The 18,222-nt window shown below is 40.7% G+C and overlaps 1 protein-coding gene across 1 annotated transcript; it reads left to right on the forward strand.

Annotated features, from left to right (window-relative positions):
• On the forward strand, window positions 1–9,438 carry LOC120861159 (electron transfer flavoprotein beta subunit lysine methyltransferase-like). The gene is made up of 4 exons (XM_040236806.1): window positions 1–177; window positions 2,225–2,659; window positions 4,855–4,985; window positions 8,907–9,438. The coding sequence occupies exons 2-4, from the start codon at window positions 2,334–2,336 to the stop codon at window positions 9,248–9,250; spliced, it is 801 nt and encodes a 266-aa protein (XP_040092740.1). The 5' UTR covers window positions 1–177; window positions 2,225–2,333; the 3' UTR covers window positions 9,251–9,438.
• Window positions 9,439–18,222: the final 8,784 nt, after the last annotated feature.

Below are 18,222 nucleotides of genomic sequence, written 5' to 3' on the forward strand. Positions count from 1 at the left end.
GAAGGAAGGCGGAGCGGGAGGTCGGGGCAGGGGCGGGGACAGGGGTGCTGGTAGCAGGCTACGCCGGGAACTCTGGATCCCGAGTGCAGTTGTAAAGAAAGCGCCAAAAGAGGCGCAAAGGCAAAGTGACTGACTTGCCCTGTGCTTTGCTCCCCAGGGTGGTGTTAGCACAGACAGGTAAGGAGAAAAGGAAGACTGTGCCTGCCCCTTTAAGGCTGACTCCCGTCCTCCTCGGAGGAAAATAACGTGCTAACGCTTTTGGAGCTTGCACTTTTAAACCTGTCTTCTTATTAATTAATCCAAATACCCGTGTCCCCCGCTTAATCACATATTCATAACAGATGCTTCCTTGGTGCTTGGCGTGGGAGGGAGCGGCATCGGCTTGGGTGACACTATGTCCAAAATCGTCTCGTATTTGCTCTGCTTTCTTTTTAAACCTTAGACTCAAGGGCTGACCCAATTCTTCCTACACAATTAGTCCAGTGAGGTCAGGCTGTTAAAAGAGCATGTGATTACAAGGGCATAAATGTGAACTGACACCCACTTAAAATCTATCCCGAGTTCACAGACTAGTGGCCTGACAGGCATTTTGACTAGTTTCCCGCGTTTAAAAGTGGGAATTTTATTGTTATTTTTCTGGTGGGGACTTGCAGCAGATGGGATCTTAGTTCCAGGAGCGGGGATTGTGCCCCCTTCATTGGGAGTCTTAGCCACTGGACTGCGGGGGAAGTCTGTGGATTATCTCGAAAAATGGAAAGATCTGGCCATATGTCCCAGGACAGGCTTCAGCTTGCTGGCTCCATTGGACTGTTTTGAAACACTTTCTAGTTTGCCACAGCCTCTCTGTTATCAGCAACCAGACTGCATCACTCATTTATCACCAGTCTAGCCCCAGGTAGGCATTTGAGTTTGGGGCCCCTACCCTTGGACAGCAAGGAGATCAAACCAGTCAATCCTGAAGGAAATCAAACCTGAATATTCATTGGAAGGACTCATACTGATGCTGAAGCTGAAGTTTCAGTACTTTGGCCACCTGATGGGGAGAGCTGACTTATTGGGAAAAACCCTGATGCTGGGAAAGATTGAGGGCAGGAGGAGAAGGGGGTGACAGAGGATGAGATGGTTGGATGGCATCACTGACTCAAGGGTAATGAGTTTGAGCAAACTCTGGAGGACAGGGAAGCCTGGAAGCGCTGCAGTTCATGGTGTTGCAAGAGCCGGACTTGACTTAGCAACTGAACAACTCTTAAATATTTGGGTGAATTTAAGACTATTTAAAATATTTATGCAGAACAGACCAAAGGTTCCAAACAACTTGGTGTATAATTTGTTTAAACTTCTCTTCGTCATTCCTACTTAATCAAAATGTCTATTAAGTCTAGGTTTCATGAAGATGACTCATCAGAGGTATTTACAGAAAGTGATTTAATATTCTTTTATTACAATTAAATCCATAGTATTTTTTGTTTTAGGAAAAACAATCTTAATTACATTGCTGTTTTATGCTAGGGCTATTTGTTTTTGGTTGGGCTGGGTCTTTGTTGTAGTGGACAGGCTTCTCTAGCTGTGGTGCACTGACTGTAGAACATGAGGACTCAGTAGTTGTGACAAGCCGTCTTAGTCCCAGACCAGGGATTGAATCTGTTGCATTGAAAGATGGATTCTTAACCACTGGACCACCAGGAAAGTCCCCATATGCTAGGGTTATCTTTATTGACCAGTCAGTATAATTTATATATCTCTAACCACAGCTAGTTTGATAATCTGCACAACTCTTGGCTAGACTCCATAAAGGCAAGAACTGTGTTTGCCCTGATTACCTGCTCTATTCTATCACTAGAATCTAAGTTTCCTGAAGATGGGGACTTTTTGTTTATTTTGTTCACGGTTATCAAGCACAGTGTCTGCTTAAAGGAGAATGATTTATTAAATGAATGAAAGAATGTTAAGTGTATACCTTATTTTATGTAACAAGAATGTTCCTGAGGATTCTATCAAAATCAAATGCTTGTACATTTGGTTTTCTAAATTATTAAAAGGATTCTGTTGTTCACAAAGAATGAAAAGGCATGTTTTAGAAGATTGGATTTTCCTAAATTACCAAAAACTTTTCATCTAAAGTGAACTTGCACTTGTGCATCATCTGCTACAGAGGTAACACTAATATTTTCTTACTATGTGATAGGATTTGGAAATGTTAGAGTTTTCATTATTATGTTTTTAGAGGTCCAGTGACTCCAGTTGGGATCAGTTTGGCAACCAGACTCTTTCCCCAGGAGAAGCAGCTCTTATCAAGAGCAACACCAGCATACCTGTGCTTTGGGACCGGACTGATGGCTTTGAGCCCAGGCTGGCGAGTGTTTGCATCATTTCCCATGAACCACTATGTTGTCCTCTGGAAGGCTGTGAGAAGCAGTGGCTTCCTCTTGTTTCCCTGGGGTCACTGCCCCTGGAGAGGAACTGGAAGCCTTTTGGACCCTAAGATGAAAGCTTTCCTGGAAGAGAACACTGAAGTCACCAGCAGTGGCAGCCTCACCCCTGAAATCCAGTTGCGGCTTTTGACCCCCAGATGCAAGTTCTGGTGGGAGAGAGCTGACCTGTGGCCCCTCAGGGATCCTTACTGGGCAATCTACTGGCCAGGGGGCCAAGCCCTGTCTAGGTACGTATGGGCTTACGTGAAGTGGGAACCTTTACAGCTCCTCACCACCTCTCTCTTTTCTGTCCCTTCCAACTCCACATTCTCCCTGCTCCTCATAAAAACCCCAAATTCTTTTATTAGAGTTTAGGAACAGTTTTGGGTTGCTTTGTTGCATGGTTTTCCCTTCTATTCCAAGCTTACCAAGGTGTTTCCCCACATATAGTTCTCTCCCCGAGAGAAATCCTAGGTCAGCTGTCAAGACCCTAGGGAACTGGTAATGATCCAGAAATCTCACACTGTTCTCAGGTTCATGGTTTGTGATGCCCATGCAGATCCTTGGTGGAACTTAAAGCCCCCCACTCCTTCTCCTGGTTTAATTCTGTAAATGTTGCTCCCTCTACCACTGCCTTTTCCCAAGCACCCAAAGAATGAGGGATATGAGTGATTGGGACATCACTCAGGTGGACTTGAATCTGCATTTTTAAGGTCCCCCCTTTCAACTCCCCATACTGCAAAGGTCTTCTTTAGGACATTTTCTCACATATACACACAATGTTATTAAAACAGTTGCTGAAACAAATGCAAGAACTTTCAGTATTTTAATCTAATCTTTGCTCTTAGATTGGTAAATGATTTAATTTTTTAATGCCTTGATGTTACAAAACTGTGAAAGGAAATGTATAAGAATTTCTCTTTCACAGGAATGGTATGGTCTAGTAGAACTCAGATTGTATTTAGTTTTTAAAATTTATTTCTTTGGCCACACTATGTGGTGTGTGGGGTCTTAGTTCCCTGACCAGGGATTGAACCTGCATCCCCTGTATTGGAAGCATGGAGTTTTAACCACTGGACTGCCAGGGAAGTCCAGTTTGTACACAGTTTTAAATGCAAAATAAATAAATGCAAACATAGAGCTTTTTGGAAAATCCTGAGTTCTGGAAAACTTTCCAGGTGGTATCAATTCCAATTTTCTGGCTGTTGTGTTGCCAAATTTTCCTATATTTACTTGTATCATTTAAAAAAATAAGTGATAACTTTGCAAGTGATACCTATGCAAATTGTTATGTATCAACTCCAAATATAAGGGCAATCAGATTCCTTGAGACTGAATCAGAGGTCACAAATTGGTGATCCACAGATGTGTTTTCTGTTTAAAAAAAAATGGATATGTTTTTGTAAACTTTTAAACTTGTTTTACTTATAAACTTTAAAACAATCAGTTGCTATCATTTAAAACTTGAAGCATGTAAAAATTTACTTCAATTGAAAAATAAGAATCTCTGGGAAGTTACTTGGCACTTTCACTGCCTGGTCCAATTTCAATCCCTATTCAGGGAACTAAGATCTGCAAGCCAAAACACATGGCCAAAAAAAACAAAAACAAAAACAAAAACTCTCTGCTAACATCAGATTTAAATCTCTGCTTACACCTAATTTCTGTTGTGGCAACTGTTACCTCAAGATGGGTAACAGCTGTCCCTTTAGATGGGGCACTACACCCCTGCCTTACTATCGTTCCTTAGTCTGTTTTTGGATCGCAGGATCTCAGGGATAGGCCCTTGGCAGTGAAAATGTGGAGTCCTAACCACTGGACCACCAGGGAATTTCCTCTGCTCTTTATTTTTCCAGTACTGAGGCCAAGTGTCAGTTGACATTTATTATTTCAGTGTTTGCCCATTCATCTTCACTTGTTTGGTAACTGCTTAGCCCAGGTCCACATTCTTTGGTTGAACTGGACTTGGATGGTACTTTTCCAGAGAGGTCATTTTTATACCGTTCAAGCTGTAGGTAAAACCACTTTCTGGTGAACAATGAAAAGGAGACAGTGAATTTTGGATCTAACTTACTGAGTCCTGATTATAACAGTATTTTGTCAGTCTGTATTTTTGGTGGTTGGTCCTTTCTGATTCATAGTAAATGGTTACTACTTTAAAAAGTTGGCTTTAAAGGCATGATTAGTCAGTTGTATGGAACTGCTCTTCACACTTGGTAAAGTAACAGACTAAAATGACTAGTCCTCTCTCTGCCATCTCTGCCCAGCTCTTAAAACTGACATTTTTTTCTCACTCTATTCAGGCCAAACTTGCCAATGTCAGACTGAATTCTTCTGCTAAGTTTCACTATTTCCTTGTCCAATCAATCCAAAGAAAAACTATTGGACACCTCTTACTGACCTCCCATCTGTCTCAGATTATATTTTCCCTTTTCTAATTTAGGTATCTTTTGGATAATCCTGATGTTGTCAGAGGAAAATCTGTGTTAGATATTGGGAGTGGATGTGGAGCTACAGCCATCGCTGCTAAGATGAGTGGAGCATTAAGGATCTTGGCCAATGACATAGACCCTAGTAAGACTGTCATGTTTTTGAATATTTTGAGCTCATCTATTTTTTTCCTCCAGGATAAATATCTACAGTTGCTCCAACACCATAAGCCATTTCCATGTTGTATTTCATAATCTAATATGGTGAACTCAGTGTGACATTGTCTGTGGGAACCCTGTAAGGCCTGAGTTGATGGTGCATTTTTGACAGGAGGACTTCTATTTGTGTCTGGCAGATATCCGAAAGTGATACCAACCTGGGAAAAGTTATTGTTGGTCATCTCTGGGCTAGGGATTTCCTGAAATATGTAGGTAGTGTTTATTTGACCAAAACCCAAGTGAAGATAGACCTGGGCATTTGAGGGAGGTTTTATTCCATTCAAACCCAAGTTGAGACAGGTAAGTGTTAATTTTACCTGATTTTCTCTAGTCTTCCCTTTCATTGAGGATCTAGCCCTTGAGGAGCCTTATATATAGGACTCTCAGTTTCAAGTTGTCATCCTGCTCAAACATAAGCCTTGTTTCCCTGTCTCTTGTACAGCCATGACAAACCAAAAGTCTTCATTGTTATCCAACTCTTTGTGACCCAATGGACTGCAGCCTGCCAGGCTCCCCTGTCCTTCACTGTCTCCCAGAGTTTGCTCAAATTTATGGTCATTGAGTCACTGATGCTGTCTAACCATCTCATCCTCTGCTGCCCCTTCTCCTTTTGCCTTCAATCTTTCTCAGCACCAGGGTCTTTTCCAATGAGTTGGCTCTTCCTATCAGGTGGCCAAAATATTGGGGCTTCAGCATCAGTCCTTCCAATGAATATTCAGGGTTGATTTCCTTTAGGATTGACTGGTTTGATCTTCTTGCAGTCCAAGGGACTCTCAAGAGTCTTCTCTAACACCACAGTTCAAAAGCATCAATTCTTCAGCGCTCAGCCTTCTTCACAGTCCAACTCTCACATCCATACATGACCAAAGGAAAAACCGTAGCCTTGACTAGATGGACCTTTGTTGGCAAAATAATGTCTCTGCTTTTGAATATGCTGTCTAGGTTGGTCATAACTTTTCTTCCAGGGAGTAAGCGTCTTTTAATTTCATGGCTGCAATCACCATCTGCAGTGATTTTGGAGCCCCCCAAAATAAAGTTTGACACTGTTTCCACTGTTTCCCCATCTGTTGCCATGAAGTGATGGGACCAGATGCCATGATCTTCGTTTTTTGAACGTTGAGCTTTAACCCAACTTTTTCACTCTCCTCTTTCACGTTCATCAAGAGGCTTTTTAGTTCCTCTTCACTTTCTGCCACAAGGGTGGTGTCATCTGCATATCTGAGGTTATTGATCTTTCTCCCGGCAATCTTGATTCCAGCTTGTGCTTCTTCCAGTCCAGCGTTTCTCATGATGTACTCTGCATAGAAGTTAAATAAGCAGGGTGACAATATACAGCCTCGACTACTCCTTTTCCTATTTGGAAGCAGTCTGTTGTTCCATATCCAGTTCTAACTGTTGCTTCCTGACCTGCATATAGGTTTCTCAAGAGGCAGGTCAGGTGGTCTGGTATTCCCATCTCTTTCAGAATTTTCCACAGTTTATTGTGATCCACACAATCAAAGGCTTTGGCATAGTCAGTAAAGCAGAAATAGATGTTTTTCTGGAACTCTCTTGCTTTTTCCATGATCCAGCGGATGTTGGCAATTTGATCTCTGGTTCCTCTGCCTTTTCTAAAACCAGCTTGAACATCTGGAAGTTCATGGTTCATGTACTGTTGAAGACTGGCTTGGAGAATTTTGAGCATTACTTTACTAGCATGTGAGATGAGTGCAATTGTGCAGTAGTTTGAGCATTCTTTGGCATTGCCTTTCTTTGGGATTGGAATGCAAACTGACCTTTTCCAGTCCTGTGGCCACTGTTGAGTTTTCCAAATTTGCTGGCATATTGAGTGCAGCACTTTCATAGCCTTATCTTTCAGGATTTGAAATAGCTCAACTGGAATTCTATCACCTCCACTAGTTTTGTTCTGAGGTTATTGATATTTCCCCCAGTAATCTTGATTCCAGCTTGTGCTTCATCCAGCCCAGCATTTCACAAGATGTATCCTGCAGAGAAGTTAAATGAGCAAGGTGATAATATACAGCTTTGGTATACTCCTTTCCCAATTTTGAACCAGTCCATTGTTGCATGTCCAGTTTTAACTACTGCTTCTTGACCCACATACAGGTTTCTCAGGAGACAGGGAAGATGGTTTGGTATTCCCGTTTCTTTAAGAATTTTCCACAGTTTGTTGTGATCCAGAGTTTAAAGCTTTAGTATAGACAATAAAGCAGAAGTAAATGTTTTTCTGGAATTCCCTTGCTTTCTCTATGACCCAACGGATGTTGTAAAGTTGATCTCTGGTTCCTCTGCCTTTTCTAAATCCAGCTTGTTCATCTAGAAGTTTTCCATTCAGTGACTGCTGAAGCCTAGCTTGAAGGATTTTGAACATAATCTTATTAGCATGTGAAATGAGTGCAATTCTACAGCAGTTTGAACGTTCTTTGACATTGCCCTTCTTTGGGATTGGAATGAAAACTGACCCTTTCCAGTCCTGTGACTACTGCTGAGTTTTCTAAATTTGCTGACACACTGAATGCAGCACTTTAACAGCATCATCTTTTAGGATTTGAAATAGGTCAGCTGGAATTCTATCACCTCTACTAGCTTTGTTCATAGTGATGTTACCTAAGGCCCACTTGACTTCACACTCTAAGATGTCTGGCTCTAGGTGAGGGACCACACCATCATAATTGTCCGAGTCATTCGGACCTATTTTGTATAGTTCTTTGGTGTATTATTGCCACCTCTTCTTAATCTTTTCTGCTTTTGTTAGGTCCTTACCATTTCTGTCCTTTATCATGCCCATCCTTGCATGAAATGTTCCCTTAATATCTCAAATTTTTCTTGAGATCTACAGTCTTTCTATTCTGTTGTTTCCCTCTATTTGCATTGTTCATTTAAGAAGACCTTCCTATCTCTCTTGGCTATTCTCTGGAACACTGCGTTCAGTTGGGTTTATCATTCCCTTTCTCCCTTGCCTTTTGCTTCTCTTCTTTCCTCAACCTTTTGTAAGACCTTCTCAGACAACCACATTGTTTTCTTGCATTTCTTTTGCTTTTCGTCACTACCTCCTGTACAGTGTTTCAAACTTCTGTCTGTAGTTCTTCAGGCACTCTGTCTACCAGATCTAATCTCTTGAATCTATTCATCACCTCCACTATATAATTATAAGGGATTTGACTTAGGTCATACCTGAATGACCCAGTGGTTTTCCCTATTTTCTTCAATTTAAGCCTGAATTTTGCAATAAGGAGCTCATGATCTGAGCCACAGTCAGATCCAGGTCTTGATTTTACTGACTGTATAGAGCTTCTCAGTCTTCAGCTGCAAAGAATATAATCAATCTAATTTTGATATTGGTGATGATGATGATCTGGTGACATCCATGTGTAGAGTTGTCTCTTGTGTTGTTGGAAAAGGGTGTTTGTTATGACCAGTGTGTTCTCTTGACAAAACTCTGTTAGCCTTTGCCTTGCTTCATTTTGTACTCCAAGGCCACACTTACCTGTTACTCCAAGTATCTCTGGACTTCTAGTTTTATATTCCACCCCACTAGGTTGACAAGGACATCTTTTTCTTTGGTGTTAGTTCTAAATGGTCTTGTTGAGATAAGCAAATATTCCTTAAAACTTCTCCTTTTCCAGGTATGTGGTATTGTTTGCTTTGTTTTCAGAATAGTCATATATTTGAGCATTGTAGGAAATAGCTTATATTGGCATGTAGTTTAGGCTTCTTTACCTAAAAAAACAGCTTTCAACAGAAAGGGGAAAAAAACCTTTTGGAGATTCTCTAAATTATTTAAATTAATCAGTAGGAAATTAAAATAACCTAGCATATACCAATTCACCATGTCCTTTTTTTAAAGTTGCAGGAATGGCTATTACAGTAAATTGTGAGTTGAACCACCTGAATCCTTTTCCCATTTTAATCAAAAACATTTTGGATTTGGAACAAGATAAGTGGGACCTTGTTGTGCTTGGAGATATGTTTTATGATGAAGACCTTGCAGACAGTCTGCTTCAATGGCTGAAGAACTGCTTTGAGACCCACAGAACTCAAGTACTGATTGGTGACCCTGGGCGACCCCAATTCAGTGGACATAGCATTCAGCATCAACTGCACAAAGTAGCAGAATATTCACTTCCAGAGCCTACAAGGCAGGATAACAATGGACTGACAACAAGTACAGTGTGGCAGTTTCAGCCTTGAGCTGTTGAAGTTCCTCCAACAGGGAATATAGCTATGTTTGGGTTTAACCTGAAAAGACTGGTTCAAAGAAGGTGATTTGTGTTAAATGGTAAATTTGCTTTGAAAATATGAAGGTTAAAATTTTGTCAGCCTTTGTCATATAACTTGTTCTACAGTAAGCCAAATGCAGAAATTTCTATCTCTAATTTTTTTTTCTAGTTTTACTCCTATGCTTAGTTGTTCTGTTATGTCAAACTCTTTGCAGTCCATGGACTGTAGCCCAACAGGCTCTTCTGTCCATAGGGATTCTCCAGGCAAGAATATTGGAGCAGGTTGCCATGCCTTCATCCTGCTATAGATATATAATTATACAAGGCAGTATCCAATAGTAACCACATGTAATTTAAGTAGCAGAGAGGAATTCGATTTTTTAAAGTTTTTTGGAATTAGATGCTTTCACAGAGTCTGTTTCTATCGTTGAGAACAACTACAGTGTATCTTTAAATTAAAATAAAAAATACAGAAGAATACTATATTAAAAAAAATTACCTGTAAATATCAGAGATGCAGTTAGTATGGGATCAAGTACATGGGCTCATGTTAATAGTAATAAATTTGTTCAGTTCAGTTCAGTAGCTCAGTCGTGTCCGACTCTTCGTCACACCATGAATTGCAACACGCCAGGCCTCCCTGTCCATCACCAACTCCCAGAGTTCACTCAGACTTGTGTCCATTGAGTCAGTGATGCCATCCAGCCATCTCATCCTCTGTCGTCCCCTTCTTCTCCTGCCCCCAATCCCTCCCAGAATCAAAGTCTTTTCCAATGAGTCAACTCTTCGCATGAGGTGGCCAAAGTATTGGAGTTTCAGCTTTAGCATCATTCCTTCCAAAGAAATCCCAGGGTTGATCTTCAGAATGGACTGGTTGGATCTCCTTGCAGTCCAAGGGACTCTCAAGAGTCTTCTCCAACACCACAGTTCAAAAGCATCAATTCTTCGGCGCTCAGCCTTCTTCACAGTGCAACTCTCATATCCATACATGACCACAGGAAAAACCATAGCCTTGACTAGATGGACCTTAGTCGGCAAAGTAATGTCTCTGCTTTTGAATATACTATCTAGGTTGGTCATAACTTTTCCTCCAAGGAGTAAGTGTCTTTTAATTTCATGGCTGCAATCACCATCTGCAGTGATTTTGGAGCCCCCAGAAATAAAGTCTGACACTGTTTCCACTGTTTCCCCATCTATTTCCCATGAAGTGATGGGACTGGATGCCATGATCTTCGGTTTTCTGAATGTTGAGCTTTAAGCCAACTTTTTCGCTCTCCTCTTTCACTTTCATCAAGAGGCTTTTTAGCTCCTCTTCACTTTCTGCCATAAGGGTGGTATCATCTGCATATCTGAGGTTACTGATATTTCTCCTGGCAATCTTGATTCCAGCTTGTGCTTCTTCCAGTCCAGCGTTTCTCATGATGTACTCTGCATAGAAGTTAAATAAGCAGGGTGACAATATACAGCCCTCACGTACTCCTTTTCCTGTTTGGAAGCAGTCTGTTGTTCCACGTCCAGTTCTAACTGTTGCTTCCTGACCTGCATACAGATTTCTCAAGAGGCAGGTTAGGTGGTCTGGTATTCCCATCTCTTTCAGAATTTTCCACAGTTTATTGTGATCCACACAGTCAAAGGCTTTGGCATAGTCAATAAAGCAGAAATAGATGTTTTTCTGGAACTCTCTTGCTTTTTCCATGATCCAGCAGATGTTGGCAATTTGATCTCTGGTTCCTCTGCCTTTTCTAAAACCAGCTTGAACATCAGGGAATTTACGGTTCACGTATTGCTGAAGTCTGGCTTGGAGAATTTTGAGCATTACTTTACTAGCATGTGAGATGAGTGCAATTGTGTGGTAGTTTGAGCATTCTTTTGCATTTCCTTTCTTTGGAATTGGAATGAAAACTGACCTTTTCCAGTCCTGTGGCCACTGTTGAGTTTTCCAAATTTGCTGGCATATTGAATGCAGCACTTTCACAGCATCATCTTTCAGGATTTGAACAGTCAAAGGCTTTGGCATAGTCAATAAAGCAGAAATAGATGTTTTTCTGGAACTCTCTTGCTTTTTCCATGACCCAGCGGATGTTGGCAATTTGATCTCTGGTTCCTCTGCCTTTTCTAAAACCAGCTTGAACATCAGGAAGTTCATGGTTCACGTATTGCTGAAGCCTGGCTTAGAGAATTTTAAGCATGACTTTACTAGTGTGTGAGATGAGTGCAATTGTGCGGTAGTTTGAGCATTCTTTGGCATTGCCTTTCTTTGGGATTGGAATGAAAACTGACCTTTTCCAGTCCTGTGGCCACTGCTGAGTTTTCCAAATTTGCTGGCATATTGAGTGAAGCACTTTCACAGCATCTTGTTTCAGGATTTGAAATAGCTCTACTACTTCAAAAGGTTATTGTATTAAATGAAAATATAAAGTGCCTAGTATAGGTTAGTACATAATAGGGCATCAATTAAGAAACATAGATAAAAATAAAGAGTTTAGAAGGTTTGTAACATTGTACAAGAGACAGTGATCAAAACCATCCCCAAGAAAAAGAAATGCAAAAAGGCAAAATGGTTTTCTGAGGAGGCCTGACAAATAGCCAAGAACAGAAGAGAAAAAGGCAAAGTAGAAAAGGAAATATACACCCATTTGAAAGCAGAGTTCTCAAGGATAGCAGAGAGAGATGAGAAAGCCTTCCTAAGTGAACAGTGTAAAGTAAAAGAGGAAAACAATAGAATGGGGAAGACTAGTGATCTCTTCAAGAAAATTAGAGATACCAAGGGAACATTTCATGCAAATATGGGCACATTAAAGGACAGAAACAGTATGGACCTAACAGAAGCAGAAAATATTAAGAAGAGGTGGCAAGAATACACAGAAGAACTATACAAAAAAGATCTTCATGACCCAGATAACTACTATGGTGTAGTTATAGGCATCAACAGTATGTGAACCAAGAACTTCCAGATGTACAAGATGGATTTAGAAAAGACAGAGAAACCAGAGATCAAATTGCCAACATTCACCTACAGCCAGACATCCTGGAGTGTGAAGTCAAGTGGGCCTTAGGAAGCATTACTATGAACAAAGCTAGTGGAGGTGATGAAATTGCAGCTGAGCTATTTGAAATCATAAAAGATGATGCTGTTAAAGTGCTGCACTCAAATTTAGAAAATTTGCTGCCAGCAAATTTAGAAAACTCAGCAGTGGCCAGAGGACTGGAAAAGGTCAGTTTTCATTCCAATCCCAAAGAAGGGCAAGCCAAAGAATGTTCAGACTACTGCACAACTGTACACATTTCACATGCTAGGAAGCTAATGCTCAAATTTCTCCAAGCTAGGCATCAACAGTATGTGAACCAAAAGACAGAGGAACCAGAGATCAAATTGCCAACATCCACTGAATAACAGAAAAAGCAAGAGAATTCCAGAAAACCATCTGCTTCTGCTTTATTGACTATGCTAAAGCCTTTGACTGTGTGTATCACAACAAACTGGAAAATTCTTCAGAAGATGGGAATACCAGACCACCTGACCTGTCTCCTGAGAAACCTGTATGCAGGTCAAAAAGCAAGTTACAACCAGACATGAAACAATGGACTGGTTAAAAATTGGGAAAGGAGTATACCAAAGCTGTATATTATCACCATGTTTATTTTAACTTCTATGCAGGGTACATCATGGGAAATGCTGGGCTGGAAGAATCAGAAGCTGGAATCAAGATTGCTGGGAGAAATATCAATAACCTCAGATATGCAGATGACACCACCCTAATGGCAGAAAGCAAAGAGGAACTAAAGAGGCTCTTGATGAAGGTGTAAGAGGAGAGTGAAAAAACTGGCTTAAAACTCAACATTCAAAAATGAATATCATGGCATCTGGTCCCATCACTTCATGGCAAATAGATGGACAAACAATGGAAACAGTGACAGACTTTATTTTCTTGGGCTCCAAAATCACTGCAGATGATGACTGCAGCCATGAAGTTAAAAGACAGTTGCTCCTGGAAGAAAAGTTATGACCAACCTAGACAGCATATTCAAAAGCAGAGACATTACTCTGCCAACAAACGTCCATGTAGTCAAAGCTATGGTTTTTCCAGTAGTAATATAGATGTTTTGAGAGTTCAAGCATAAAGCTGAGCGCTGAAGAACTGATGCTTTCAAGTTGTGTTGGAGAAGACACTTGAGAGCCCCTTGGACTGCAAGGAGATCAAACCAGTCAATCCTAAAGAAATCAACCCTGAATATTCATTGGAAGGGCCGATATGTCACCTGGTGGGAAGAAGTGAGTCATTAGAAAAGACCGCGATGCTGGGAAAGATTGAGGGCAGGAGGCAAAGGGAACAACAGAGGATAAGATGGTTGGATAGCATCACCGACTCAGTGGACGTGAGCTTGAGCAAGCTCTGGGAATTGGTGAAGGACAGGGAAACCTGATGTGCTGCAGTCCATGGGGTCTCAAAAAGAGTCAGACAGGACTGAGTGACTCAACAACAACATACTCAGTACTGTGATACCTTCTGATGCATTTTTATGGTTTATTAAGATCAGTAACAGTTTGTTATACCACCAGTGCCCCAGGCTGTCAGGATCTTATATATCTATAAGAACGTTAGGACATAAATGAGAAACAATGTGAAGGATTATATGTACAGTATACTGCTACTGCTGCTAAGTCGCTTCAGTCGTGTCCAACTCTGTGCAACCCCAGAGATGGCAGCCCACCAGGCTCCTCCGTCCCTGGAATTCTCCAGGCAAGAACACTGGAGTGGGGTGCCATTGCCTTCTCCCGTACAGTATACTACTATTTATAAAAAAAAAAAAGATGTGTATATACCTACATATGAATGTATGTGTAAAGGATATATATTTACTTGCAGTAGACATATTATGTCTTCGGGAAGGTAAGTAAGAAACTGGTCAGAGTGGTTGTGTTCTGAAAGGGTACCAGATGGCTGATGGATGAGGGTGGGAGGGAGACCTAGTTTTTACTTTTGGGTCTTGTAATTTTGTACTGATTTTATGTACTATATTTCCTGTTCTTCAATTTAAAACAAAACATGACCACAATACATATTACACATGAAGTATAAAACACAACTTTGTACACCCGTGGGGGTTAGGGTGCTGACAATCGCCAACCACCCCCTTAGAACTGAAAATCTACGTATAACTTTACATTTCAAATCCAAGTTTCTGCATCGAAGGATGGATTGCATAATACTGTAGTATTTATTGAAAACCAACCAAACAAAAACACATAAAGTGCAGTTCACACCCATGTTATTCAAGGGTCAACTGTACTCTCTTGTTCTTACATACTACTTAGGAATTGGTTATGACACTTGCATTATGTGTTTTCTAATAATACACACATGCCAATGGGATTAGGATACCAGGGAGATGTGATCACAGTTACAGTCACTCAACAGAAATGCAGAGAAAGCAGTTAGGAGCAAGTTGTTGCTTAGAAAAACAGGATCATTTCATGGGAGTTTTGGAGCTGGGGTCAACAGAGGACCTTCTGATTCCTGAATTTAACAGTCAGAGATTATTATAACCCAATAAATCAATTCTTATATTCAATTTCCATTGATCTACTGGGGATAAATTATAAACTCAAAAGTTTGATTCTGCATTGGTAAACATTAATGGAAATTACAGGCTACAGTGGTATTGGATGGTATTTGGGGAGAAAGAGTTTTGACGACATATTCTTTGAAAATTCAGGATATTCTGCTGGGTAATGTCTTTCTCAGCAGGATAAGAAGGAGAAAATTAAAGGGAATTATACTCTGGAGCACTGTTGGATATTGACTTGAAGAGGCCAAGAGTAGATTTAACTTTAAATATCTACAACCCTGTTTCTGTTATCTTAATTATTTATGAGGTGGGTACAAGAAGGTATTTGAGATATTCAAATATTACTTAAAATATTTTAAATCTCCCATATATATATAACAGTGATCCTTGAAATGACTTAATAGCTAACAAACAGGTTGTATTAAGACAGTTCACATATGAACTTCCCTGGTGGTGCAGTGGTTGAGAATCTGAGAGTCAATGCCTAGGCAGGTTGATAAGAAGTCCAGGGTCCCCGAGAAGAAGATAGGAGTCTGGAGTTCTCAAGGAGGATAAAAGGACAAATGTTTTTTTCTTTAAATCAAGAGCTGATGATTGCACAACAAAACAACTCATCTTGCTAAAGGATATGTTTTTCCTTAAACTCTGTACCAGTGACCATATAAACAATGTATCCTGCTCAAGGACATATTTCTCCTCCCTAAGAACCTTCTGAATAATCCTTAGAAGAAATGGAGTAGCTTATAGTCAACAAAAGAGTCTGAAATGCAGTACTTAGTTGCAATCTCAAAAACGACAGAATTATCTGTTTGTTTCCAAGGCAAACCATGCAGCATCACAGTAATCGAAGTCTATGCCCTGACCAGTAACACTGAAGAAGCTGAAGTTGAACGGTTCTATGAAGACCTACAAGACCTTCTAGAACTAACACCCCCAAATGATGTCCTTTTCATTATAGGGGACTGCAATGCAAAAGCAGGAAGTCAAGAAACACCTGGAGTAACAGGCAAATTTGGTCTTGGAGTACAGAGTAAAGCAGGGCAAAGGCTAATAGAATTTTGCCAAAAGAACACACTGGTCATAGCAAACACCCTCTTCCAATAACACAAGAGAAGACTCTACACATGGACATCACTGGATGGTCAATACCGAAATCAGACTGATTATATTCTTTGCAGCCAAAGATGAAGTTCCATATAGTCAGCAAAAAAAGACTGGGAGCTGACTGTGGCTCAGATCATGAACCCCTTATTGCCAAATTCAGACTTAAATTGAAAGTGGGGAAAACCACTAGACCATTCAGGTATGACCTAAATTAAGTCCCTTACAGTTATACAGTGGAAGTGAGAAATAGATTTAAGGGATTGGATCTGACAGAGTGCCTGATGAACTATGCATGGAGGTTCATGACACCGTACAGGAAACAGAGATCAAGACCATCCCCAAGAAAAAAAAATGCAAAAAAGCAAAATGGCTGTCTGAGTAGGCTTTACAAATAGCTGTGAAACAAAGAGAAGTGAAAAACAAAGGAGAAAAGGAAAGATATACACATTTGAATGCAGAGTTCCAAAGAATAGTAAGGAGAGATAAGAAAGCCTTCCTCAGTCATCAGTGCAAAGAAATAGAGGAAAACAATAGAATGGGAAAGACTAGAGATCTCTTCAAGAAAATCAGAGATACCAAGGGAACATTTCATGCAAAGATGGGCTCAATAAAGGACAGAAATGGTATGAACCTAACAGAAGCAGAAGGTATTAAGAGGTGGCAAGAATACACAGAAGAACTATGCAAAAAAGATCTTCACGACCTAGATAATCACGATGGTATGATCACTCACCTAGAGCCAGATATCTTGGAATGCGAAGTCAAGTGGGCCTTAGGAAGCATCACTACGAACAAAGCTAGTGGAGGTGATGGAATTCCAGTTGAGCTATTTCAAATCCTGAAAGATGATGCTGTGAAAATGCTGCACTCAAGATGGCAGCAAATTTGGGAAACTCAACAGTGGCCAAAAGACTGGAAAAGGTCAGTTTTCATTCCAATCCCAAAGAAAGGCAATGCCAAAGAATGCTCAAACTACCATACAATTGTATTCATCTCACATGCTAGTAAAATAATGCTCAAAATTCTCCAAGCCAGGCTTCAACAGTACATGAACCATGAACTTCCAGATGTTCAAGCTGGTTTTAGAAAAGGCAGAGGAACCAGAGATCAAATTGCCAACATCCACTGGATCATGGAAAAAGCAAGAGAGTTCCAGAAAAACATCTATTTCTGCTTTACTGACTATGCCAAAGCCTTGGACTGTTGGATCACAATAAACTGTGGAAAATTCTTAAAGAGATGGGAATACTAGACCACCTGACCTGCCTCCTGAGAAATCTGTATGCAAGTCAGAAAGCAACAGTTAGAACTGGATATGGAACAACAGACTGGTTCCAAATAGGAAAAGGAGTACGTGAAGGCTGTATATTGTCACCCTGCTTATTTAACTTCTATGCAGAGTACATCATGAGAAACACTAGGATGGAAGAAGCACAAGCTGGAGTCAAGACTGCTGGGAGAAATATCAATAACCTCAGATATGCAGATGACACCACCTTATGGCAGAAAGTGAAGAGGAACTAAAAAGCCTCTTGATGAAAGTGAAAGAGGAGAGTGAAGAAGTTGGCTTAAAGCACAACATTCAGAAAACGAAGATCATGGCATCCAGTCCCATCACCTCATGGCAAATAGATGGGGAAACAGTGGAAACAGTGTCAGACTTTATTTTTCTGGGCTCCAAAATCACTGCAGATGGTGACTGCAGCCATGAAATTAAAAGATGGTTACTCCTTGGAAGGAAAGTTATGACCAACCTAGACAGCATATTAAAAAACAGAGACATTACTTTGCCAACAAAGGTCCATCTAGTCAAGGCTATGGTAGTCATACATCCAGTAGTCATGTATGGTTGTGAGAGTTGGGACTATAAAGAAAGCTGAGCACCAAAGAATTGATGCTCTTGAACCGTGTTAGAGAAGACTCTTGAGAGTCCCCTGGACTGCAAGGAGATCCAACCAGTCTATCCTAAAGGAGATCAGTCCCGGGTGTTCATTGAAGGACTGATGTTAAAGCTGAAGCTCCAGTACTTGTGTCACCTGATGTGAGAGCAGACTCATTTGAAAAGACCCTGATGCTGGGAAAGATTGAAGGCAGGAGGAGAAGGGGACAACAGAGGATGAGATGGTTGGATGGCATCACCGACTCAATGGACATGAGTTTGGGTGAACTCCGGGAGTTGGTGATGGACAGGGAGGCCTGGTGTGCTGCAGTGCATGGAGTCGCAAAGAGTCGGACACGACTGAGCAACTGAACTGAAGTGTCATCTGA

This window comes from Oryx dammah, unplaced genomic scaffold (genome assembly GCF_014754425.2).
Source record: "Oryx dammah isolate SB20612 unplaced genomic scaffold, SCBI_Odam_1.1 HiC_scaffold_11229, whole genome shotgun sequence".
Lineage (NCBI taxonomy): Eukaryota > Metazoa > Chordata > Mammalia > Artiodactyla > Bovidae > Oryx > Oryx dammah.